The sequence below is a fragment of the Halichoerus grypus genome, chromosome 1 (genome assembly GCF_964656455.1).
Source record: "Halichoerus grypus chromosome 1, mHalGry1.hap1.1, whole genome shotgun sequence".
NCBI classification, from domain to species: domain Eukaryota; kingdom Metazoa; phylum Chordata; class Mammalia; order Carnivora; family Phocidae; genus Halichoerus; species Halichoerus grypus.
Window position 1 is genome coordinate 198,321,004 of NC_135712.1, and position 24,023 is coordinate 198,345,026.

Sequence of the window (24,023 nt, forward strand, 5' to 3'; positions counted from 1 at the left end):
CGGCGGCGTCACTGGGGACTCCATTCTGGGGCTCCTGCCTGCCCTGTCTACCTCCGTCCTCACTTGTTGGGCCATTGGTGTACGTACAGAAAGACGGCTCCCTGAGAATGCTCAGGTCACGAAGGTGGGAGGACAGGGTACAGCCCTATCTGGGGGTTAGAGCTAAATCTGTCCCTCCATCTGCTGGGCAAGCCACGGGCTGAAGTCCTTTCCAGCCCCACACCATCCCTTAAGCCTAGAGCTGCCCCCCAGCCTGTCCCCAGCGAGTTCTCAGCCACACGGCTTTCAGGGAGGGCTAGACCCAGACAGGGTGACCCAGACCTCTCCTCACTCGTATCCAGGTCAGCGTCCCTAAGACCTACTTGTCTGAGCCCTGCAGTCCTCTCCTCTCCTCTGCTGCCCTTGGCCTGGCCTTGGCATATGGCCGAGGTGGTGGGTGCCAAGTCTGGGCTGACAGGGAGCAGTAACCAGAGCCCTTAGCCGCAGCTGAGCTGGACACCCGCCCCCCACCTCCGCCCATGCAAATCAATAGTTCCTACAGCAGCAGGACAAGTATCTGGTCCCACTGCCGTTCTTCATCTGCAGCTCAGTTCCACCTGCAGGCACGACCAAAACAATTGGCAAGGACTTGATGTGTGACTTTGCACAAGGCAATCAGCCTCTGGGGACCCCTTCACGCAAAAACCCTGCCCACGAGAGCAGAAACACACCACGCGGCCCAAGGAAAGCCACCCTGTGGGGTGAGCGCAGTGTGTGGCAGGCAGACTGCAAGCTGGCCCACCCCAGGCCCGGCCTAGGTGAAGGTCCTCGGGTTCACAGGGCTCTGCTGGACCATGGCCCCCAAAGACAGAGTGAAGCCTCTGCTCCCAACCAAATGCCTCTTCCTCTTGGAAGCCCCATGGGCACCGCCTAGTCTGTGCCCCTGCCTTGACTCAAGTACCCAAGGTCTGGCACCAGCAGATGGCAATGAAGGGGCAGAAGGACATGGTGCTGGGACCAGGCTGGAGGTCAGGGAGCTGGTTCAGGGTCCTCACTCTGTGTCAGCTGCAGGCAGCCTAGGAAGATACTGCCCTTTTTCCCTATGACCCAGCAGAGCATTCGGGCCCAAAGGGCACACGTGGGACTGGGGAGCCAGGGGGAGTAGGCCCAGTGTCCCTGGACAGAGAGGAAGCTGGGAGATGGAAGCCCCAGGGGGCAGAGTTGGGGCCCAGCAGGAGTGCAGGACAGAGGCTGGGAGAAGGGAGAAGAATCCTAGAGGACCCAAGAGCAGCCACTCACTCTGGAGACTGGGCAAGTTGGCATCCTCGGGTTTGGTTTTCAGCAGGTGCGGCAGCCGTGTGTAGCGGTACCCGAACCCACAGCCCTGCGAGGGGGGTCCGTGGGGGGTCAGCTGGGGTTAGGGCAGCTCTCCCCTCCAGCCTGCCACAGCCACCTCCCCTCCAGCCGGGCTTACCCTCCACAGCCGCACCAGGATCCAGTTGGTCTGGGCCCAGGGCCGCTGCTCATAGGGAGCCAGGAGGCTCCTCACCATGGCGACACGCCTGCGAGGGCAAGGGGTGGTGGGCAGGGGCTGAGGCTGGGCACCGTGTGGGGCAGAGCACGTGCCTCCCGCTCTGGCCCTCACTCACTGCTCCTCGGGGATCCGCTCCACGGCCCGCAGGGAGTGGGGGTAGCACACGTAGCTGGCCAGGGCTTGCATCAGCGAGTCACGGATGTCTGTCGGGACAGGCCGTGCCTCAGCAGGTACCTGGCACGAGCCCCAGCCCCGCGTCTCACGCCCCCCGGACGGCATTCTGAGCAAACAAGAGCCGGCCGGAGACGCCATCCCATCCCCATGCCCCAAGCCCTCTGGAGGGCTCCTCACCAGTGCCCACGATGCGTGTGTCCGCGAAGTGTTTGGCAAGGATGGCGGCCAGGCGGGTCAGGGTCTCTTCGTAGCCTGCAGGATGGGGCAGGGGGAATGCTTGGCCGGGAGCGGCGGCTCTAGGGGCAGGCCCATCCCCCTGGCAGGGTGAGCGGGCTCGGGCGGAGGACTCCAGAGTGGGCTCCCAGAGCCAGTCTGGGCCGGGGCTGTCATCCAGGGGCTTCGGGCATGATATTCAGACTGACAGGCCATTGCACAGACTCACTGGGGGAGGGTGGGGACGGTCCTGCAAGACTGGGCTCAAGCCCATCTCAGCACACACCTGATGGCTCAGCAGTCAAAGCCCCTTGGGCACCCACAGCTCCGCCTCTGAGCACAAAGGCTGCACCTAGGCCTGGGGTGGGGCAGGGGACAGGCCGGGGGGCCCGATCCAGACACAAACCACCAAGCCCAGGCTGAAATGGTCTGCGAGAAGCCCAAGCTCCTACACATGGCCTCCAGCAGAGCATCCCCGCCTGCTGTGACCTGCAAACACAAGCCGCATCCTGAGGCCAGTGCCAGGGCGCCAGGTGAGGCCAGCTGGCTCCCAGACCACAGCGGCACCGAGGAGGAAGTGAAAGCCTGAGGGATGCCCACCCCGGCCCTCCATTTTGTCTCCTTCCCTCCCAGCACCAGGGAGGAGCCATTGGCTCTGGGGCTACGGTACCGGGCAGGGCTCTCCAGCAGGTGGGGCTTTTGCAAATGCTTGTCTACTACAGGGCCGAGGAGAACAGGGGCTGCCCGCGCCCACTCCCTCCGCGGATGTGTGCTGCTGGGCTAGGAGGCTCAGAACGGGGCTGCCAGGGCTCACGCCAGAGGCCTCCTTGTCACCTGGGAGCTCCTCCATGCTGTGCACGGGGCCGAAGTAATTCTTGAGGGCGCTGTAGCTGTTGATGGCCACGCTCAAGTAGAACTCGGGCATGAAGGCAAAGAGAGACCCCGTGCGGTCACCGTGCTCGACGGTCCGCAGGCAGACGCGCAGCAGCCAGTAGATGTCGAGCATCTTCTCCTGCGGGAGGCACAGGGGCTGCTGCTGGGCCGCTCGTGGGAAGGGTCACAGGGGCATGGCTCGGTCCGGGGGCCCAGGAAAGGCCTCCGTGTTCCCAAGTGGGTGCAGTGGCTCGGGCAGGGCAGTCACGTGCTTGGCAGGCGAGAGGGTGCGCCCCGTGCCCAGAAAGGGCAACGCCCCAGCCTAGACCAGAATTCTAGCTTGCAGTTTTTTAAGGGTACAGGTTTTAGGGGCGCCTGGGTGGCTCAGTCGGGTTAAGCGCCCAACTCTTGATTTCAGCTCAGGTCATGATCTTAGGGTCGTGAGCTCAAGCCCCATGTCGGGCTCTGTGCTGGGCGTGGAGCCTGCTCAGGATTCCCTCTCTCTCCCTCCCTCTCTCTAAATAAATAAAGACAAGAAAGAATGAAAGAAAGAAAGGTAGGTACAGGTTTTAACTGAAAAGGTGCCATGTGACCAGAAGTCTGGGTTGGAACGCTGCCCCGTGCAAAATGAGCCACAGTGGCAAGTGGGGACAGGGCAGTGAAGAAGCACAGCCTCATCTAGGCGCAAGTCAGCAGACAAGGGACTGGATGACCAGGAATGGGGAGGCACCGATGGGCTGTGGGGGCAAGAGACTGGCTGCACAAGCATGGGGTCCACATTTCTGGGGGTGATGGAACCTTCAGAAAGCCCAGCAGTACCGGAGGAGAAGCAGGCCTGGTCCAAGGCAGCGGGGATGTGGCAGCACGAGGTGCCTAAAAATGCCCCCAAAGAGGTGGTTTTGAGGAAGCAGGTCTGGAGCTCAGAGGAGAAGGTGGTGGGAAGGAAGGGGGCAGAGTGATTACTGGTGGAACAGAGACCACCGAAAGCAAACAACCTGCCAAAGGCCGTTCCCCACAGGATGGTTCCCACACGGTCTGTGCCCAGGAGGGGTCACGAACGAGGCCCCAGCCCAGACCCAGAGCACCCACATGTCTTGGAGCTGGAGCATCTGGACTTGACCTCAGCTCTGATGTGCCCTCAAACCTAAGAACCCAAGAAGATATAAGCAAGGGTCAGAGGGTGCGCCTGAGCCAGGAGGTCTACTGGGAGCCTACTGCCACAGGGGGCCAGAGAAGTCCAAGTCTAAGGAGGGGATGGCACTAACGTACCCAAAGGACCACTGTAACGGGGGTGGGGATGTTTCTGCAAAGAAAGCTACAGATTTAATGCAATTCCTATAGAAATCCCAATGGCATTTTTTGCAGAAACAGAAAAATCTATCCTAAAATTCGTATGGAGTCTCGAGGGACCCAAATAGCCAAAACAAAACAAAGTTGGAGACCTCCTACTTCCTGATTTCAAAACTTAATGCAAAGCTACAGTAATCAAGACAGTGTGGTCCAAAGATACGTTCGTTAGATTACTCCTTTCTGCCCATGGACACCAAGTAAGCATCGATAAAGTCTCCCTTCCCACCGCCGTCATGTCTAAGTTAGAGTCTCCCAAAGAGCCTGAACAGCTGCGGAAACTCTTCATCGGAGGTTTGAGCTTTGAAACAACCAATGAGAGTCTGAGGAGCCATTTTGAGCAATGGGGAACGCTTACGGACCGTGTAGTAATGAGAGATCCAAACACCAAGTGCTCCAGAGGCTTTGGGTTTGTCACGTATGCCACTGTGGAGGAGGTGGATGCAGCCATGAATGCAAGGCCACACAAGGTGGATGGAAGAGTTGTGGAACCAAAGAGAGCTGTCTCAAGAGAAGATTCTCAAAGACCTGGTGCCCACTTAACTGTGAAAAAGATTTTTGTTGGTGGCATTAAAGAAGACACTGAAGAACATCATCTAAGAGATTATTTTGAACAGTATGGGAAAATTGAAGTGATCGAGATCATGACTGACTGAGGCAGTGGCAAAAAGAGAGGTTTTGCTTTTGTAACATCTGATGACCATGACTCTGTAGACAAGACTGTCATTCAAAAATACCATACTGTGAACGGCCACAACTGTGAAGTAAGGAAAGCCCTATCTAAGCAAGGGATGGCTAGTGCTTCATCCAGCCAAAGAGGTCGAAGTGGTTCTGGAAACTTTGGTGGTGGTCGTGGAGGTGGTTTTGGTGGGAATGACAACTTTGGTCGTGGAGGGAACTTCAGTGGTCGAGGTGGCTTTGGTGGCAGTCGAGGTGGAGGTGGAAATGGTGGCAGTGGGGATGGCTATAACGGATTTGGTAATGATGGAAGCAACTTTGGAGGTGGTGGAAGCTATAATGATTTTGGCAATTACAACAACCAATCCTCAAATTTTGGACCCATGAAAGGAGGAAATTTTGGAGGCAGAAGCTCCGGCCCCTATGGTGGTGGAGGCCAATACTTTGCCAAACCACGAAACCAAGGCAGCAGCAGCAGGAGCTACGGCAGCGGCAGGAGGCTTTCATTACTGCCAGGAAACAAAGCTTAGCAGGAGAGGAGAGCCAGAGGAGGGACGGGGAAGCTACAGGTTACAACAGATTTGTGAACTCAGCCAAGCACAGTGGTGGCAGGGCCGAGCTGCTACAAAGAAGACATGCTTTATTTAGACAATACTCATGTGTATGGGCAAAAACTCGAGGACTGTATTTGTGACTAATTGCATAACAGGTTATTTTAGTTTATGTTCTGTGGAAAGTGTAAAGCATTCCAACAAAGGGTTTTAATGTAGATTTTTTTTTTTTTTTTTGCACCCACGCTGTTGATTGCTAAATGTAATAGTCTGGTCATGACGATGAATAAATGTGTCTTTAAAAAAAAACAACAAAACAACAGTGTGGTCCGGCATAAAAAATGACACACAGACCAATGGAATAGCATAGAGAGCTCAGAAATAAACACTCACACATATGATCCAAGGGTTTTTGACAAGGATGCCAAGACCATTCAATGCGTAAAGGACAGTCATTTCAATAAATGGTCCTAAGAGAACTGCATCTCCACATGCAAAAGAATGAAGCTGGACCACCGCCTCACATCTTTTACAAAAACTAACTTAAAATGGATCAAAGACCCTAACTTACAAGCTAAAACTACAAAACTCTTAGAAGAAAACTTGTGGGAGGACTTCATGACCTCGGATTTAACACCAGCTTTTGGGCTGTGACAACCAAAGCGCAGGCAAGAGAGAAAAAAAGAGAGAAATTGGACTTCATCAAAATGAAAACTGTGACAAAGTCACCATCTACAGAGTGATAAGGCAAGCCACAAAATGGGAGAATATATGTGTAAATCATAATCTGATAAGGAGCCAATATCCAATATATAAAAAGAATTCCTATGAATCAACAACAAAAAACAAACAATCCTATTAAAAATGGGCAAATGCACTTAAACAGACATTTCTCCAAAGAAGACATAAAAATGGCCAATAAGCACATGAAAAGGTGCTCAACATCGCTGATCAATAGGGAAATGCAAATCAAAAACACAATGAGACATCACTTCACATCGATTAGAATGGCTACTATCAAAAAAAAAAAAAAAAAAAATAGAGAGAGAGAGACAGTAACAAGTGTTGGCACAGATGGGAAAAAGTTGGAACCCCTGTGCCTGCCCTGCTGGTGGGAATGTAAAATGGTAGTCACCACATGGCAGTTCCTCAAAAAATTAAAAATAGAATTACCGTGTAATCCAGCAATTCTGCCCCTGGGTACATACCCAAAAGAACTGAAAACAGAATCTTGAAGAGAGAGTTGTATACACCATGAACACGACAGCGCCATTCAGAGCAGCCAAAAGGTGGAAACAAACCAAGTGACAGATGAATAGACAAACACAATGGGGTACATACAAGCAATGGAGTATAATTCAGCCTTAAAAAGGAAGGAAATCCTGACCACTGCCACAGAAAGCTGGGAGGACGTTACACTCAGTGAAATAAACCAGCGACACAGCAGGATATTGCAGGATTCCACTTACAGGAGGTCCCCAAGGTGGTCAAATTCATAGAGACAGAAAGCGGAATGGCGGGTGCTAGGGGCCTGAGGTGAGGAGGGAATGTGGAGGTGGGGGGTAAGTCTCAGTTTGGGAAGATGAAGGGCTCTGGAGACTGGCTGCACAACAATGTGAACACACTTAACACAATTGAACTATACATTTAAAATGATTAAGACGGTAAGCAATATATTATATGTACTTCACCACAATTTGAAAAAATGGTTAAGAAATCAAATTTTATGTTATGTATATTTTATCATCATTTTTTTAAAGATTTTATTCTAGTGAGCACAAGCAGGGGGAGGGGCAGAGGGAGAGGGAGAAGCAGACTCCCCGCTGAGCAGGAAGCTTTATCATAATTTAAAAGAAAGGAAAAGAAGCTATAGAGATGGTAGGGTGAGGTGCCTAAGAAGATGGTGCGGAGGGGTGGGCAAGAGTGCCTAGGCCAGCGGACAGCCATGAAATCCCCGTCAGGGGAGGAGAGGAAGCTCCCAGACCATGATCACCTCCGCAGGGCTGGAGGCAAGGCGGCCGGGGCAAGAGAGAAAGGAGGGGTAGCAGGTGGAGGTGGTCCGGGTTGGGAAGGAGGCTGGGAAAAAGCAAGTGCGGATGGTGGGTAGAGGTGTGGACAAGGGCCTTGATCACCTAGTTATGGGGGAAGGGCATGCCTAAAAAGGTAGACAGATGCCCCAACAGGGGCACTCACTAGCTGGGGAGAGATGCTAGGACAGTTCGGAGAGGAAGCGAGTCTGGAGGGTTCGGGGCCTGGGGGTCACAGTAGGGTCACAGGGAGAGTGCATCATCTTTCAGTTTACCACTCAAGGCCGATGGCCCTGGGAGGGCAGACACTCGTCCTTCTAGGTCATGACTGAGTGTCCTTAGCATCAGGATGCACCTGACATACTCCAGGCTCTGGGCACATATTACTGAATCAATGAGCGAGTGAATGACAAAGTAGGAAACAAGGCTGTAGCCTCAAAGGAGGGAGGGGAGTCAGAAAGCAGCAGGTGCAGAGTGAGGGCGAGTGGGGCTCCAGGAGAGCGCCCCTCCACCCCAGAGAGAAGGGGCAGGGGAGAAGGGGAGACCGGCAGAGACAGGCTCTGTTCCTCCAAGGGAGGATGTGTGAGCCGGAGGGGACCTGGGGCGCCTATAAGGGCATCTACTCAAGCTCATGGGACAGGAGAGGTTCAGCGGGTGCAGCATGGGGTAGGGGGGGTGAGGAGCGGGGAGGGGGCACGTGTGCGCCAGAGGCCCAGGGGGGGGCAGGGAGCACTGAGGGGCTGGCACAACCTGGCCCGGTCTGTGACTAGGCAGTGAGCGCGGGGAGGGCAGCAACCACTGGCCAAGGCCACACCCACTCACCTGGGAGTAGACAGTGGCGTGGACCCAGGCAAGACGGCGACTCAGGTGGTCCAGCTTTTCGGAGAAAACCTTCTGACTCTTGGTCAACTCTGCCAGGATGTCGTTCCTCTGCCCCCAGGGGGAAAGGAGAGCCATCAGGCCATGGCCCCACCCCCACCCCGCCTTCCCCAGGCAGCCTGGAAGGGACCCACTGGCGCCCAGAGCAGGCAAACAGATGGGCAGACCCAGCTCTACTCTTCAATTCCGCTTCTGCCTCTGACCCCCTGGCAAGCCTGAGCAGGCCACGGAGCAGGGCCTTGGTCACCTGCACAGAACGTGGAAGTGAGACGCAGCTGAGGCTCCGTGCGCCCATGGCCAGGACACCCCAGGGACCATGCTAGGACCAGAGCTCCAGGAGCTGCTCTCACCCTGGCCAAGCCTGGGCTTCGCATCCAGCTGGGGGCAGGGGCCTGCCGGGGAAGCCCAGCCCAGGCATGCTCGGCCCTACTCCCCGGGGCCTGGAGAGATCTGGCAGAGGGGCTCAGGGGGAGTGCGGGAGGCAGGTCCCACTTCCTGCTGACTCTGCAAGTGGCCGAGAAAGCACTCAGGGTCGAATTCATAATTGATGAGGAGAGTGGATGTGCGTCAGCACTTAGTGGGCAGGGGGTGGAGGCACCTTGGCACGGGCTGTGGCTGGTGACGGGGCTCAGGTCATGCCACACCCTAATGCCAGCCCCGCTCTCCCTGATGTGGCACAGTCAGTGGGGGGGGGGGGGGGGCAGGGACAGAAAACCCGCCGGGGCAGCCCCCAGAAGCAGGGGCAGGGCAGTCCCGATTTCCTCTGCGGCCTGCCCTGGGAACCCTGAGCCCGCAAGCCACCTCTCTCCACCTGCCCATCCGGGCCTTACCCGCTTGGGGCACCGGCGGAGCTTGTCCTCTGTGTCCCTCAGAGCCATTGCATACTCGTTGACGTCATCAGACACACCCACCATCTAGAGCATCGGACACCACGTATCGGGCGTGAGCCCTGGGCACCTCACTCAGCTTTCTTCAGACTCAGCCCGGCCCCCAGGCCTGCCAAGCTCCAGGTCGTTGGCCCCGCACAGCCCCCCTCCCACAGAACAGGTCGGGCCCACACGCTCCCGGCAGCAGTCAGTCTCGCCGTGGCACACGTCCACGTGCGGTCACACGCACGCACTGCACACTCGAGGGCCACCAGTGGGAGACCTTGCCCAGCTGCTGGTGAACGCTGAGATTATACATCATGACGGCGCCATCCAGGACTTCCAGCAGGGAGTTCTCGGTGAGGGGCTGCTCCGGCTCCTCGGGAGGCCGCCCCAGCAGCAGGCCCTCGTTCCAGTGGCTGCCCTCAACTAGGAAGTGGGGGGAGGGCAGGGTCAAGGCCGCAGGCCCTTCCAGCTCTCTCCCAGGTCTGTGGTGCCAGGCTGGGCCTCTCAGCGGGAGAAGGGGAGCCCCTTCCCCCACCCTGGGACCCAGGAGGGCCCTGCAGGGAGAAGGCAGGGGTGGGGGCAGGACAAGGGCCCGCCGCTCCAGGCCTATTTCTGCAGCATTGACTTCCTCCCCCCGGAGTGCACTTCCCACGTCCCTGAGCTACTGCTGGGCCACAGGACCAGGAGGGAAGGGGGGTGCAGCCTGGCTCTGCCCAGGATGGGGAACCGTACACGACAAATGGCACGCTTGGCCCTGCCCGGCACCTACTGTCCTCACGAGTCCTCTGTTCGGCGCTCAGTGTGCGGACCTTCACTTTCTCCGAGGTGCTCAGAGGCCGCCGGGGGGTCATCAGGCTCACAGCTGCTGTGCTGAGGAAGCGGTTAGCTCGGCCCAGGGTTGGAGAACTGAGCCAGCTGGGCCGGGGCAGGGGCAGCACGCCCCCCATGGCCAGAGCCTGCGTGGGGCGCTGTGGAGGAGAGAGGAGGCCAGACGCCACTCAGCTCCCCGGGGCCTGGGGCCCATATAGGGCCCCGTGGATTTGTGGGGCTGGGAAATGGCAGGAAGGTGTGTGCCTCCACCTACAGCAAAGAGACCTGCTTGGTGCGAAGCTCCTTGCCTGCACGGAGAGGAAGGGCCCTGCGTGACACCCCTGCCCTTATGATAGAGGGACAGCCCGACACCAAGCACCCTGCCTGACCCTACCGCGGCACCTGGGCCGCAGCCGGGGCTGGCTCCTCGTCCTCATCCAGGTCATCCATGGTGGCCGCCTGGAGCTCCAGCGGGTCGATCAAGATGTTGGCCTTGGAGGCAAGGTCATCTGGGAGGAATGGCAGGAGGGCTCTCAGGCCAGTGGAGGGCGGAGGGGTCACAGTGGAACGGCCCAGGATGGCAAGAGAGACCGCCGCGCTGAGCACGCCCCACTGCCCCTCTGCCTGCACGTTCCACTCACTCGGCCCCGGCCTGCGCTGCGTCCCAAGCCCTTTGTCTCACGAGGGCCTTGACAGCAGGGGACATTCCCCATCGTGCCCTCCGTCAGCGCCTCCGCTCCCAGCGCCTGCATGCTCTCCCGGGCCCCCTACCCTCTACTTCTCTGCCCCACTGCTTCCTTCCCGACGAACACGAGATCCAGGGCTGTCCAAGCCTCGGCCTGTCCCACCGCGCACAGACGTGTCCGCTCCCGCCTCTACACGCACAGCACCTCTGCCTGCATCCCAGGCTCCGGTCCCCAAACACACCGGACTTGTCATCTCGGCCGCCTCCTGCAGCGCCCTTCCTGAGGCCGCCCCATCCCCACGGCCTCCGACAGGAAGCCTGGCGTCCTCCTTAACTCCTGCCCTTCACCCCCGCCTTCCTCCACCTCCTCACTTGGCACAGGCACTCCGTTCTCACACACAGACCCCGGACTTCACTCCCTTGCCTCAAGACCTCCCAGAGCGGCCCCTACCCCTGGAATGTGCCCACGCCTGCGTCGTGGCCCACAGGGCCCGCAGACTGCACCCGTGCGACTCCTTGGCCTCGTTTCCCATCGCTCCCGGCCTGGTAGTTTCCTCTGTGGCACCCGCGGCTTTCTATCCCCGGGCCCTGCCGGGCTGCTGCCGGCATCCCTGCCTTTGTGCTCTGTGCTCGCAGCCGCTTCTGCTCACCCGGGGAAGCTGCTCAGGCAGCGCTTATGAACGTTCCCCTCCCAGCCCTGTGACCTCACCAAGATCCCATGGTCACTCCTCTGCCAGCACACGTGCCCCTATTTCATTTTCATTTTCATTACAGGACTCCCAGCCTCCCCCCGGGGTGGGTGCTCAGAGGGAAGGGATGGCTGGACCCAAGAGGCCGGCGGGCAGCTCCCTGCTGGAGCAGGACGAGATACTCGGGCGCCCTCTGGTGGGCACAGGCTATCCCAGCACTCCCGGCCGAGCGGGCTGAGGGACCGCCTCCCCGCCAACACCCCCTGCCAAACCCCGTCTGTCCTGCCCGCCGCCTACAGGCCTGCACGCACCTTTGAGGGTCTTCCGAAGGTGTGAGAGGAGGCCTCCCAGGCGCTGAAGGTCGAAGTAGTCTACCTTGCCATTATAGAACACCTGGGGCGGGATGTAGGCCTCTGCGAGGGCCGGGGAGGGGGGTGGGGCGTGAGCCAGCAGTGAGCCAGGCAGGAAGACCCACTGAAAAGCCAGCCCTCTACACTGCTTAGCACTGAGGGGACCCCTGGCCTCGGCCACCCACCCTCCCAGGCACACAGCATGGCTTCCCCTCCCTCCACCATTTCAGGTCAGTGCTCCGACAGCACGGGTTAGGATGAAAGGGGCATTCTGGCTGCGGTCACATTCAGAGAGGATCCTGCCCAGCCCTGTGGATATCCCACAGTCCCGGGCAAGCACGGCTCCCACTGACCCTGAGGACCCTGTCCCCCACAAACACAGCCCCCAGCACCTCAGAGCCTGCCCGCGGCATCCTCTACAAAGGACTGCAAAGGACCAGATGGGCTGGGACTGAGGAGAGGAGCCCGGAACGGGCAGGAACTTGTGGGGACAGAGTGAACATGGGCTTGGCACTCTTCCAGGGTGGGGCTCCTGCTGCCCGCTGGAAAAGCCACTCATCAGGAGGAGAGAACTCAATGGGGCAGGAAGCCTGGGGCAGCTCCATCCCCACCCCACCGCCAGCTCCGCACTCCACACCATCACCAGGGGCAGCCCTGCCCAGCCTCTCTGATGAGGCCTGGCCCCACTCACCCTCACTGAAGGCGGCACGAGGGTTCGAGGCCTTGTATTCATCCCAGTAGTAGCGCAGGGCAGAGATCAACCGGTGCAAGAAGCAGACCATGTACTCAGGGGGGCAGAGCATGGACATGTTCTGCGGGCACAGGGCACAGGATACGCATTTATGCCAGCCCAGAGCCAACTCACTCCTCATCCGAGGCCGGCCCTGAGCGGAGCACGGAGAGCAGGGCAGCAGAGGAAGAACAAGACGAGGCGGGGACGCCACAGGCTGAGAGGCGCCAAAAGGCTGCAGACCTGTCAACACAGCCAGGGGTCCACGGTGGGCTGGCCTACTGGACACTTACCCCCCGGCCACTGGCATTCTCCTGTAGAAACTTTCGGAACTTGGTCAGGAAGATGTACCTAGAAGCTTCACCCTTTGGTGCAAGGAAAAATGAGGCTGTGAGGAGCTGGCCCGAGAGTGGACTAGCTCAGTGCTGTGCCTTAGCCCGGGCCCTGCCATGGGAACCCGGGCCCTGCCATGGGAACCCGGGCCGGTGCCTGCCCTCTGGGCCTCAGGGCCCAGGACCAGCACCCCTCCCTGCCAGGGACCCACGCAGGGGTCTGGGAGTCACTCACCCCGTTATCATCTTTATTGTTCAGCAGCAGCTTCAGGATCTGGACCTGTAGTTCTTCCACCACTGGGGGCAGGGTGGGAAACACGACACTGAGCCCTTCTCAGCCAGGGCCTTGCCCTCAGGCTCCCAGGGATGGGAAGGGATGGCAGATTTGGATTGGGTTCCACTCCCAGGGTCCCACAAGCCCAATCCAGACCTGGTCACTACCAAGGGCCCCCCAGTACATACACACACAAATCCTCCACCCCCTACCCAGTGCCCCAGGCAGGGGGCCGACCTTCAATGCGCTTCTTGAGCCTTTGGCAGCCCCGTTCGTAGGCACGCCTCCGCACGCGCTCCTCGGCAGTCTCATCCTTCACGTCCTTACTGTCTTTGCCCTGGGCAGGGGCAGGGGATGGAAGACAGCAGGGCTCACCCAGGACTTAACCGGGCCTGCTTCAGACAGGAGACCCCTGCCCCCACCCCACAGACCAGGCCGGGGAAGGGGCCTCACGTGCTCAGTGCCAGGTGGCTCAGACAGTCTGGGCCAGCCCTCACTGCAACCCTGCCCGCCCCTCTCAGGGGGCCCACCTCCCTGCCGGAGCGATGGGGCCACCAGGTGGTGGGGATGAGCTCCTGCAGGCCAGCCTCCTCCACTCGCAAGGGGCTCTTGATGTAAAAGAAGACAACGGACCGGAGCACGTCGAAGCTGGTGGTCGTCAAGGGAGAGCTCTGCTCGCCAAAGGGTGAGCCATCCGCCCTCAGGCGTTCTCTCTGGGAAGCCGTCCCCAAACCCGCCTATCTCCTCATGTGCCCACCATGTTCTCCCACCCTTAGGGGTACCATCGCTGCTATAAGCCCGTCTCCCCTGACTCTGAGTCCTGATGAAGAGCCATGGCTGTCGAGCCCGCTCAGCCCAATTCCCAGCAAGCGATGAAAAAGGCTTGTCACGGGAGCTCAAGACTGGGGCACAGGCTGGAGAGAGGGCCTGGCGGTCTCCCCGTCTCCCAGCTGTGTCTGCCTCCTGGAGGCTGAAGACCCCAGACAGAGAAGACAGCTACCAGCCCAGGCTTCTCCGCCAGGGCCTTCCCTCCCGTGACACAGTCCTCAACACTGCTGGGAAGCAGGGAGAGCGGAGTCCTACACGCTCTTGTAGGAACCCCCGCCACGGGACTTGGATAAGGAGCAGTGCTTTGGCTGCAGAGGTCAGGCCCCGGTGAGGCCCCCACACCTCCGTGTGGTCCGGTGTCTGCAGCCATCCGGAAAGCCCTGCTCAGGCTGCCCAGGGCCCCTTGTCCTACCCTCCCCGCTCCGCAGACAAGGTGCTGGGAAGGCTGGGTCCTGGAATAAGGACTCACGCATTGGGTGGCTCCAGTCCCGAGCCTCCCTGGGGACCCCCGGCCAGAGGTACACTGCCCTCCCTGGCCTCTCCCGAGCCCAGAGGACACCACACGTCCGGCCTGCCTGGCGGCAAGGGGAGGATACAGGACGCTGCTGAGCAGAAACTTGCGGGACTTCTCATGCCTCAGGATGGCGATGGTGAGCCGCAGGTAGTGGATCTGTGGGGAGGGGGTGCTCAGACCGGGCGGAGCCAAGGCCCAGAGGGCTCAGGGCAGGGGCAGGCGCTCCCACCTGTAGGCCCAGGTCCGGGACGATGGGTGAGAAGCGGTAAAGCCGCAGCAGGGACATCATCAGCTGCTTGAGGCAGTCCTGTACCTCGTAGTCCTGGGGGACAGATGCCGCGCTGCACGCCTGCCCAGCGGAGGCCAGGCGCCAAGACAGCCACCTGCGGGTCCTTTCCCAAGCCCTCCCTGCGCCTCCCCCATCTCGGTGGAGCCTGCTATCCCGGCCCCAGGCCGGAAGTCGGGAGCCTCACCTCCATGAAGAGCCACAGGAGGTCGAGGACCTGACGCACCACGGACTGAGCCTGTGCGGGGCTGCCCGCCTCCACGACGCCGCGCAGGAAGCTCATGAGCACAGCCTCTACCAGGTACACCTTGCGCTGCACCAAGGGCGGGCGCGGGTGAGGCGGTGGCCCTCTGCCCCACTCAGGGCACCCCTGCCCTGGCACGTCGCCGAGGCCACAGGCACAGAGAGACTCCCGGACTCACTCGAGCGACCCCAAGACAGAGATAAGCCCTTCGGGGTCTGCATGAGCCACAGGAAGGGCACCGCCGCGGAGCTCCTCGATGCTTCGCACACGCAGTTCCCTTAGCCGGTCATGTCATTCCCCGTCAATGTTCTTTCTAAGACCTCCCCCGATACCCTCGGCTGGAAGCATCTCCTCCTCCCCTGGGTGACATCTTTGAGGTCTGAGGGCTCTGGTCACAGGGGGCCCCGACCAGGGGATGGTGCTGAACCTCACGCACCCCAGCTTCCCAGCCCCTAGCACAGTCTGCCTCTGCCCCTCCCGGATGTGCCCTCACCAGGAGCGGCGCGAAGCGATGGAAAATGTGGGCCAGCGTGAGGAGGACAGTGGGCTGGCCTTGCAACTGCCACTCGGAGCTGTCCTTCTCCACCAGCCGGCCTTCCTGCGTGGGGGGTGGGGTGAGGACGGTGAGGGGCAGAGGGCTGCGGAAGGCCCCCAGCTCGCCCAGCCCAGACCCCGGCTCACCACAGGGTCCAGCTCCACGCTGAGCACCGCCCGGAAGCAGCCCAGCAACTTCTGCGCCCGCACCAGGTCAGCATGCGGCGGGTCCTGCAGGGGCCGGTAGCCTGCCACTGGGTAGGTGGCACAGAGTTAAGCTGCCAACAGTTGGTCTGGGGCTCAGACACCCCCTGCCCCTCTCCACTGAGACCCCTGAGGAGGGGCCTGGGCGCCGAGGCAGCGCTGGGAAGTCAGAGCGCCTGGTGCGCTCTCCCTCTGAGCTCCCTCAGAGCTCTTCCTCTGTCTCCGCGGGCCCCAACTTCTCCTGCCACTTCCCGTTCTCCTCTGTTCCACGCCAACCACAGCGGTACCCACCAAACGAGGCTGCCGCAAGAACCGTGCTCCTCGGCACGCACCTAAGCTGCACCCTCCTCTCTGCACACAGCAACCATGGCCCCACCACCAGCCCAGAGAACTCCTGGGGCAGGGAGCCCCTCATCCCTTGCTTCGAGAGCTTCCACGCAGTCCAGACTTCTTCCCAAAAGGATATCGCAAGGGACGGCTGCCAAAGTTGAAGGCCACGGACTCCTTGAAGGAGAGGCTGATCGCTGGGAAGTAGGCCATGCCCAGGCCCCTGGACAAGTTCTCAAAAGCAGTGCCCAGCGACACGCCATTCCTGGAGTAGAAGGGAAGGCCTGTGAGCCGAATGACGTAGCCAAAACAAGCCAGGGAGCCAGGCCCTGTTGCGGCTGTCCACCCTCAGGCTACCAAAGTCGGCCTGGCCCCCTTATGGAGACTGGGAAACTGAGGGCAGCTCAGGGAGGCCCCAGAGGCCAGGCCTGTGGGTAAAGGCAGGAGACTCACAGGCAGAAGGACAGGGTGCCATCGTCCAGGTCGATGAGGCAGCTCACAATGTCCCCCGCTGCCCACGCCTGCCACGGGAGGAGGTCTTACAGATACACAGAAGCCCAGAAGCCTGCCCACTCTGCTCCCCGTGGCTGTGTCTCCATTACCGCCCAGGGGAGGTGACCATAAGTACAGAGGACCTGAGTCCTTGCCCCCCACCCCCACCCCGTGCCCTACAGTCTCTCGCGGCTGCCCAGTGATCCCGCCAAGCTGTGAGGATGGACATGGGCAGGTAGGCTACAGGGGTCTCAGCCCTTACCTTGCCATAATTCGTTGTGGTCACATTCCACTTGCGCACCCGGTTGCCATCATAGGCATAGGAGTTGTGTGTATCTCCAACCCCCTCCTAAGGAGGAAGCGTCCATAAGGTCCAGGGAGTAGGTTAGGAGCAGGGCCACAGCCCACAGGCCATCAACCTTGGACCCACAGAGCTCTAGAGAAAGAGGCCGATGCTCTGAGACAAGGAGAGATTGCCTGGGCTGGGTGGCCCTAGGATGGGGGGGGACGCATTCCTCCTCCAGAAGGCAGCCTGGGTTACAGTCCAGAGCAGACCTCGCGCGGTGGGTGGGCTGCCTGCGCCCTGGTGAGGCCCGCGGCAGCAGCAGCTCTCCCTGGGAGGGGGCCTCTCCCGCACGTACCTCCTGATTGAAGCGGCAGTTGATAGTGCACCAGCCAATCTGCATGAGCCCCTGAGAGGAGATGAGCACCTCGTAGACCCATTTCCCTGGAATAAGCCAAGTCAGGCCTAGCAGGTGAACAAAGACTGCCTCCTGCCTCGGACAGGGGCCCACAAATCCTCTCCCCATGACCCGGGCTGCAGCAGAGCAGGGTCTCACCTTTGTACACGCACGTGGTAGAGCGGATGGTACCGAAGTTGCTGTGTCCGATCACCTGGGGGAAGAGTAGGGATGGTGAGCCTTCTCTCCGGCACGCAGACTGCCTCCCCAAGGGGGAAGGGCCCCATCCCCAACTCAGCTGGTGTTGGTGGTGCCCGCCTGTCATGGCCAATACTGCACTGAGCCTGAACAGGGTGGGAAGGCCTAGGCCTGTGTCAGAAGGGATTCTAGGTCAGGAGCGTGACGGGAGGGGGTCGTGGCTGTGTTGGGAAGAGCTTAGGGCCGGAGTCACATCAAGAAGGTTTCAGGGCCGTGTCAGGAGGGTTTGGGGGCTGAGGACTCAATGAGCCCATCAGGAGGGGTTTGTGACTATAACCCCATAAAGAAAAGGTAAAGAGACCAAGGCCCCATCAGGAGGAGCTTGGGGCTGTCAGGGGGAGCTTGCGGTTGTCAGGAGGGGCTTGGACCTGGGGCCCCTCACCTTGCCCTTACTCACCCCCAGGAGGTCATCGTCCACCAGAAGAAGCCCCTCGAAGCCACCTGTGTGGTCCAGGACCACAGTGGATGGGCCAAGCCGGCCCTCAACCTGTCCTGAAAAGGAGAGGTAGATGTGGGGTTGGGCAGGGCACAGGGTCTGACAGAACGCACAGAGGGCACGCCCAGGACCCCCAGAGCCCAGCCTGGCTCCCCCAATCCCATTCCAGAAACTGCCACATACCCTGGCTCTCCTCATCCTCATCCTCCACATGTAACAGCTGGTCCAGATGCTCTGGCAGGTTCTGGAAGTTCAGGGGTTTCCTGGGGAGAGCAGAGGCTGTGAGTCCTCGAAACCAGCCAGATGACACTAAACCCCTCTCCCACTCCCGTTCCTCTGAGCTTCAGACAGTGGCTGCCCAGACTCCAGTAAAAGCGTTGTGTCTAGTCCTAGATTCTGGCATGCTGGGGGCCAGAAGGCTGGGCTATCCACTAAACTAAAAAGTACTAGTCCAGTGTGGTGTACCTCAGGACTTAAAAGATGAGCCCTCCCTCAGCCTTAATTTCCTCCTCTGTAAAAAGGGAACAACAGCTGTATGTTAGAAAGGCTAGGAAGATTCCAAAGCATGATGCGTGCTCCCTGCATGGCCCATAACCCGCCCACCCTTGAAGGCAGCTCTGTGCTGATTTGCCTGGAAGAGAAAGGCCAGGAGAAGTACCGATCCCCAAGGTGGCTTGTACCAATGACAGCTAGGCTGGCCCTTGACCCCAGGCCTGTGGTCCCAGCCAGGGAAGTCTGTGCCGAATGAGACAGGCCTTGGGAGGATGAAGGGCTGAGCCCTCTGAGCTGCTAGCTGGCTCTGTCCTGTAACCACCTGTACAGGAACAGAGCATATGGCCTGCCCATCCGCCGTCTGCTCCAGCCACAGGCGCTGGGGAAATCTGAGTGGCCCCCATCAGTGGCCTGATGCTGGCCAGCTCTGTCCTGAGTACAGCTGCTAAGAATAGCAGGGAATGGGGTGGCAGTAATCAGCACGGCTCGAGTAGAACAGAGACCGGCGCCCATCTGGGTCCAGCCCACAGACTGCTGGCACCTGCTCTGCCACCTCTGATCGCAGCTCTTTCCCCATTCATTGGCCTAGACGGTAGGCTCTGGAAGGGGACAGAGATGGGCTCGAGTAGAACAGAGACCGGCGCCCATCTGGGTCCAGCCCACAGACTGCTGGCACCTGCTCTGCCACCTCTGATCGCAGCTCTTTCCCCATTCATTGGCCTAGACGGTAGGCTCTGGAAGGGGACAGAGATGGGCTCGAGTAGAACAGAGACCGGCGCCCATCTGGGTCCAGCCCACAGACTGCTGGCACCTGCTCTGCCACCTCTGATCGCAGCTCTTTCCCCATTCATTGGCCTAGACGGTAGGCTCTGGAAGGGGACAGAGATGGGCCAAAGCACCCACTCTCTGGCAAGGTAGCGTCAACCCAGCCTCAGGAACCACATGCCCCCCTGCCGTGAGCTACTACTGAGCTGTAGGAGATAGAGACGCACGAAGCCTCCTCCCCATTCCTGTTAAACCCCGAGCGAAAGCCAGGTGGTGGCCATGCCATGGGGTGCCCCACCAGTAGCACGGAAAGTCTCAGCCAACCCCATCTCTGAAGACCCCAACAGGCCCAGGGATAAAGGCTTCCATCATGGCAGTGCTCACGGCCCCCACTCGGGAGGGCTGCTCTGGTTTTGCGCCTGCTCTCAAGAGCAGCTGGGGGAAGCCGGCCTGAGACTCAGCACTGCCCTTTGGCCAATGCGGCACTTGTCTGCCCTTTCCGGATCGCCTAGGTCCCGGCCCAGGGCTCTGCATCCACACTAGCGCTGAGTGATGGCCCTGCCACCTGCTCTTCCTCCTGGCAGCCAGAGAACCAGTGACAGCACGACCATTTCTGATATCACATGAGGCAGGGATCAGATGGCCTTGGGAACAGGCCAGGACTGGGGTTGGCATGGAGGTGGGCACTGGCCCTCCACAAGTGGGAATCCTATGGCCACCGCAGCCACTTAAATGGGACAGGCGACAGTGTTGTCCTTTGTGCCTGCCCAGAGAGCAGACACCGTGGAAGACAGAAGAGCCCAGCTGGCCAGGGTGCTGGGATAGGGACACCCATGCCTCGCTGCAGGAAGGCAGAATCCATGTGACCCTTTAAAGAAAGAACCTAGCAACGTCTTAAAAGTGATTGCAGTTCAAATGCTCCAGCCGCATGATTCCAACTCTCGGCACCTCTTCACAGCACTGTTTACAAAAGCAAAAGCCCCTCCAAACCAGGGGCAGTGCTAAAGGCTACAGCTAATCCCTGGCCCTAAAAGATGCCCACCAAGATTAATTCGGAATTCAGAAATAAAAAACCACTCAGAGGAAAACATTTAATGACAAAGATAGGATCTAAACTTCTGTATACTTTTGGAGGTGAGGGACCTGTTCACTAGCTTGATGGGTTTCACAGGTTATCCAGATTAAAACTTACTGTATTTTATCCTTTAAATACATGTAGTTTATTACATGTCAATTATTCCTCAATAAAACTTTTTTTTTTTTTTTTAAGAACTGAAGGTGGGGGTGACTGGGTGGCTCAGTCAGTTAAGCGTCCGACTCTTGGTTTCGGCTCAGGTCATGATCTGAGGGTCATGAGATCAAGCCCTGCATGGGGCTTCACACTCATCGCAGAGTCTGCTTGAGATTCTTTCCCTTTCCCTCCCCCACTGCCCCTCCCCCCTCATGGGCTCGCTCGCCCATGCACTCTTTCTCTAAAATAAAAAAAAAAAACTTTAAAAAAAAAAAAAAGAATTGAAGATGACAGAAGTTTTTAAAAATTTCTATACAGCATAATCCAAACTACATACGTCACAAAATAAGAAAAACAAAGAAATCACACTCAAGTGGTCATGTTAGAATAACAAGATAACAGATTTCTTCTTTCTTTTTCTTCTAAGTTTCTGCTCAAGTGCACTTGTAACTTTGATCTGGACTAAGCTTAAACGCACTCAACTTGCAGGGAAAAGAGGCAGGTAGGGTCTGCACTTTATAGGGTCAGGCAGAGGCTACAGAGGACCGGGATGGGACCGAAGTGCGGGCAGGTGCACACATGGACCAGGTGCTGACTGTGGAGTAGGGGTGAGCTGCTATCCTAAGGACTGCATGTGCACCACCTCCCTAACCTCCACACCCCCCTCAGAAGGAAGGTACTAACACGGCCAGGGGAGAGGAAGCAGCAGAGGCTGGAATGCAGACTCTCTGGCCAGAGGTCTCACAGCCAGGAGTGGCAGAGTGAGAACAGAACCCAAGCCAGTCTACCCAGAGCCTCTGGTCTGGTCCTTCGGAGTGAGGGGCTACCCACAGGGCCATACCTGCTGGTTGCTGCAGTGGGCGCATGCTCAGGAGAGGAAAAGATGCGGTGCAGGTAGTCATTCAGTAGTTTCTCGTGCACAATGCCTGTGCCACAGGGCAGAGGGAGAGAAGGGTCACATGGTCGGTGCAGCTCCCAGACCGTGCTGGCCCTCAAGGCTCCTGGTCCCAGGCCAGCCACAGGGCTCAGAAAAGCAGTCACATTGGGTGTACTGCCCCAGGGCTGCTGAAGAAGAGCTGGCTCACAGGACAAGGGGTGCAGCAGGGCCTGCAGCTCATGAGACCTGGGGCTTCACTGCCTTTGTATTTTCCTTCTCCTTCCCTCAACACAAGGAGCCTCCTCCCAGCCCTGCCAGCCCTTACCTGTGACCCTGGACTTCTCAGCGTCTGATGTCAGCCTATAGCTCTTGCGGGAGAAAGACATGCTGGACTCTTTGGACGCCATCCTTCATCTCTTGAGGGCAGCCAGCGGTCCTGGGGGGCTGAGCCAGAGGCAGAGCTTGTCTATTTGAAGCCAGCCGAGGGCCCCCATAATGACCTCAGTTCTGGGGTGGCAAGAAGGCCTGGGAGCAGGTGAGGCCAGGTGCATGCACACTCACACACAAACCAACCCCAGGGTACAAGAGAGCAGGGGCCTCCCAGTTCCTATACAGGGAGGGTGGATAGGAACCCCACCACGTTCCAGGGCTCAGCACAGGGCCTGACAGAGAGTAGTTGTCACATATAGGTTTGTTGCACCAAACTAAATGTCTCAACCCCAGAAAAATGAGACCCAAGTGTGCAAAGTGAGGTGGCCTAGAGACAGACAGACCCTGCTTCCTTCTCAGTTGTAAGCCACACTGGGTCTAGCTCATATCCAGTAGAGAGAACCCTACACCACCTTCCCCTAAGTGTGGTCCATCATCCAAGGGCTTGGTGCCATCTCCAGCCCTAAGTCCTGCTGACACCCAAGGCCAGGATCTTCCCTTCTCTTCTCCACAGGCCTGCTAGTTTTCTTCTTCCCACTCGCACGCCCAGCCTTTCACCCATCAGAGCACCACCCTCGCCCAGTCGTCATTGCAGACCCTGCTGCTCTTCCCATTGCTGCCCACCCCACACATGCCATGGTGTTGCTGCAGCTGTTTGAGAAGATGCACTAAGTCGCTGGTGACTGCCTCAGTGATCTGGAGCTGTGCTGTCCAACGCAGTAGCCGCTAGCCATGTACAGCTATTTACATTTGAATTAAAACTTAAAAATTAAAAATTCAACTTCTTATATTAGCCACGTTCCAAAAATTCAGTAACCACATATGGTTAGCGGTTACTGTACTAAGCACTGAAGATATAGAACACTCCCATCATCACAGAAAGTTCTATGAACTCTAGTCTGGAGCCTGGCCTTCTAGCACTGCCTTCGACTGCACTCCCATCTCTGCAGCCCAGTTCCTTATCTCACCTCACACAGGTCCTCTGTTCCCACCACACACCCTTGCCCATTCACAGCCCGCACCACGCCTGCCCCTGGGGAAGGTGACTGTCCCGCCTTGCCGCCTACGACCGGCCCTCCGCGGGCGTCCATGACTGACCGCTGCCCATCTCACACCAGAGGAGGTGCGGGGCAGATTAGACCCGGTCACTCATTTGATCAGCAAACCTTCCAGACATCCACTCCGGGTGTCAGGTGCTGAGGACCCAGGTGATAGGCGGACTTGACGTTGCTCAGGGATTCCCTGCCCCGTCGATCCTGTCCAGCCCCGCCGAGGGATCCGGGCTCGGAACGGAACCGACCCCATCTCGGAGCCCAAGGACGCAGAGAGCAGCGCATGTCTCCCCCAAGTCGCCCCCGCCCGGCCCCAAGCTCCGGAGGATCCTCCAGGCCAGCTCCAGCCCGGAGTCTCGCGTCACAGGCTGCAAGCCCTGGGCGGCGAGCACCCTCACACTGGGCCCGCTACGGCCGGGAGGGGAGCGGCAGGGACCCGCCCCGCTCGGAGCCCAGCCGCCCCTCACTCACCCCCAGCCTCGGCCGCGGCGCCCCGGCTCACAACATCCACCCAGCCTCTCGTCTACGGCGCCTGTCCAGGGCCAAACCGCGGTCTCGCCGCGCACGCGCATCGGCTCGCGCCCGGCGTCCGCGCGAGGGGGCCCCCTCGCGGTCTCCAGCCGGGTCATTCCCCGCCTCGGCCTCCACCGACAGCCCAACCGCCTCCGACCCCCGCCTGCGCGGGAGAAGCTCCTAGCCCAGCCGGGTCTGAGCACTACGTCCTAACTGGGAGCCCCAGGCCGCTTATCTCAACTCCTACCCGTACGTGGAGGCCGGGCCCAGAGATTCCCAGAACATTTGAAAGGCTACCGGCCAGGGTCCCTGCTACCTGTCACTCCCACTTCCATTCAGGCCAGACAGGTCGCCTCGCTTACCTTTCCTGGGATGGCAACTGTGACTTGGTGAAGGGAGCCTCTCTGGGCTCTGCTGCCGGGGTGTGGGCTGACTTGCCTACAGCTGGGGCTGATAAGTCAGCAAAAGGGGCAGGCTGCTTTGAGGCTGGGTCAGGGAACATTTGCCACTTTACAGGGAAAAGCTGAGGCTCAGAAAAGATTAGTATCGCACCACCCAGGGGCTAGAACCCAAGCCTCTGGCACCAATCATGCCCACACCACTCTTCCCTTCAGAGCAACGTAATGTAGGCTGCAGAGGGTCTCCAACCCCACCCCAGGGCACATCAAGTGTCCCCACTGAACACCTGCCCACTACATAGGGCAGGGGCTAACTGTGCCAGAGTAAGGGCCCTTGCATTTCACCCAGGGGGCCTGAGGCCTGGCTCCACCCCCATTCCGGCCACTGGGTCTCAGGTCAGGCTCCAGCAGGCCTGGAGTGGGGGGTGTGGAGGCAGAGCCACCCAATCCCGTAGGGACAGGTTTC

General features: G+C 59.0%; 1 protein-coding gene and 1 pseudogene across 6 annotated transcripts in view; one reads left to right on the plus strand and one right to left on the minus strand.

Moving 5' to 3' along the window:
• Positions 1-24,023, minus strand: part of RNF123 (ring finger protein 123) — a 31,142-nt gene that overhangs the window by 5,509 nt on the left and 1,610 nt on the right. Inside the window, exons 1-31 of one of the 6 annotated variants that reach the window (XM_036123850.2) lie at positions 23,522-23,738; positions 21,491-21,609; positions 21,130-21,214; positions 17,984-18,063; positions 17,762-17,856; positions 17,266-17,320; positions 17,068-17,153; positions 16,689-16,775; positions 16,388-16,455; positions 16,074-16,199; positions 15,551-15,665; positions 15,363-15,467; positions 14,813-14,938; positions 14,569-14,661; positions 14,422-14,495; positions 13,528-13,645; positions 13,235-13,334; positions 12,959-13,020; positions 12,685-12,756; positions 12,353-12,473; positions 11,623-11,724; positions 10,340-10,446; positions 9,897-10,095; positions 9,405-9,550; positions 9,086-9,169; positions 8,199-8,306; positions 2,735-2,912; positions 1,865-1,939; positions 1,629-1,716; positions 1,454-1,541; positions 1,279-1,363 (exon numbers count right to left, since the gene is read on the minus strand). In XM_036123850.2, coding sequence (XP_035979743.1) covers positions 1,279-1,363; positions 1,454-1,541; positions 1,629-1,716; positions 1,865-1,939; positions 2,735-2,912; positions 8,199-8,306; positions 9,086-9,169; positions 9,405-9,550; positions 9,897-10,095; positions 10,340-10,446; positions 11,623-11,724; positions 12,353-12,473; positions 12,685-12,756; positions 12,959-13,020; positions 13,235-13,334; positions 13,528-13,645; positions 14,422-14,495; positions 14,569-14,661; positions 14,813-14,938; positions 15,363-15,467; positions 15,551-15,665; positions 16,074-16,199; positions 16,388-16,455; positions 16,689-16,775; positions 17,068-17,153; positions 17,266-17,320; positions 17,762-17,856; positions 17,984-18,063; positions 21,130-21,214; positions 21,491-21,572 — 3,010 coding nt within the window. In that variant the 5' untranslated portion in view covers positions 21,573-21,609; positions 23,522-23,738. Of the gene's footprint in view, positions 1-1,278; positions 1,364-1,453; positions 1,542-1,628; positions 1,717-1,864; positions 1,940-2,734; positions 2,913-8,198; positions 8,307-9,085; positions 9,170-9,404; positions 9,551-9,896; positions 10,096-10,331; positions 10,447-11,622; positions 11,725-12,352; positions 12,474-12,684; positions 12,757-12,958; positions 13,021-13,234; positions 13,335-13,527; positions 13,646-14,421; positions 14,496-14,568; positions 14,662-14,812; positions 14,939-15,362; positions 15,468-15,550; positions 15,666-16,073; positions 16,200-16,387; positions 16,456-16,688; positions 16,776-17,067; positions 17,154-17,265; positions 17,321-17,761; positions 17,857-17,983; positions 18,064-21,129; positions 21,215-21,490; positions 21,610-22,760; positions 23,020-23,117; positions 23,248-23,521; positions 23,739-24,023 lie in introns of those variants that run through there. The other 5 variants (XM_036123848.2, XM_036123853.2, XM_036123851.2 and 2 more) reach the window with 5 other exon arrangements.
• LOC118555641 (heterogeneous nuclear ribonucleoprotein A1-like) lies at positions 4,293-5,629 on the plus strand (annotated as a pseudogene).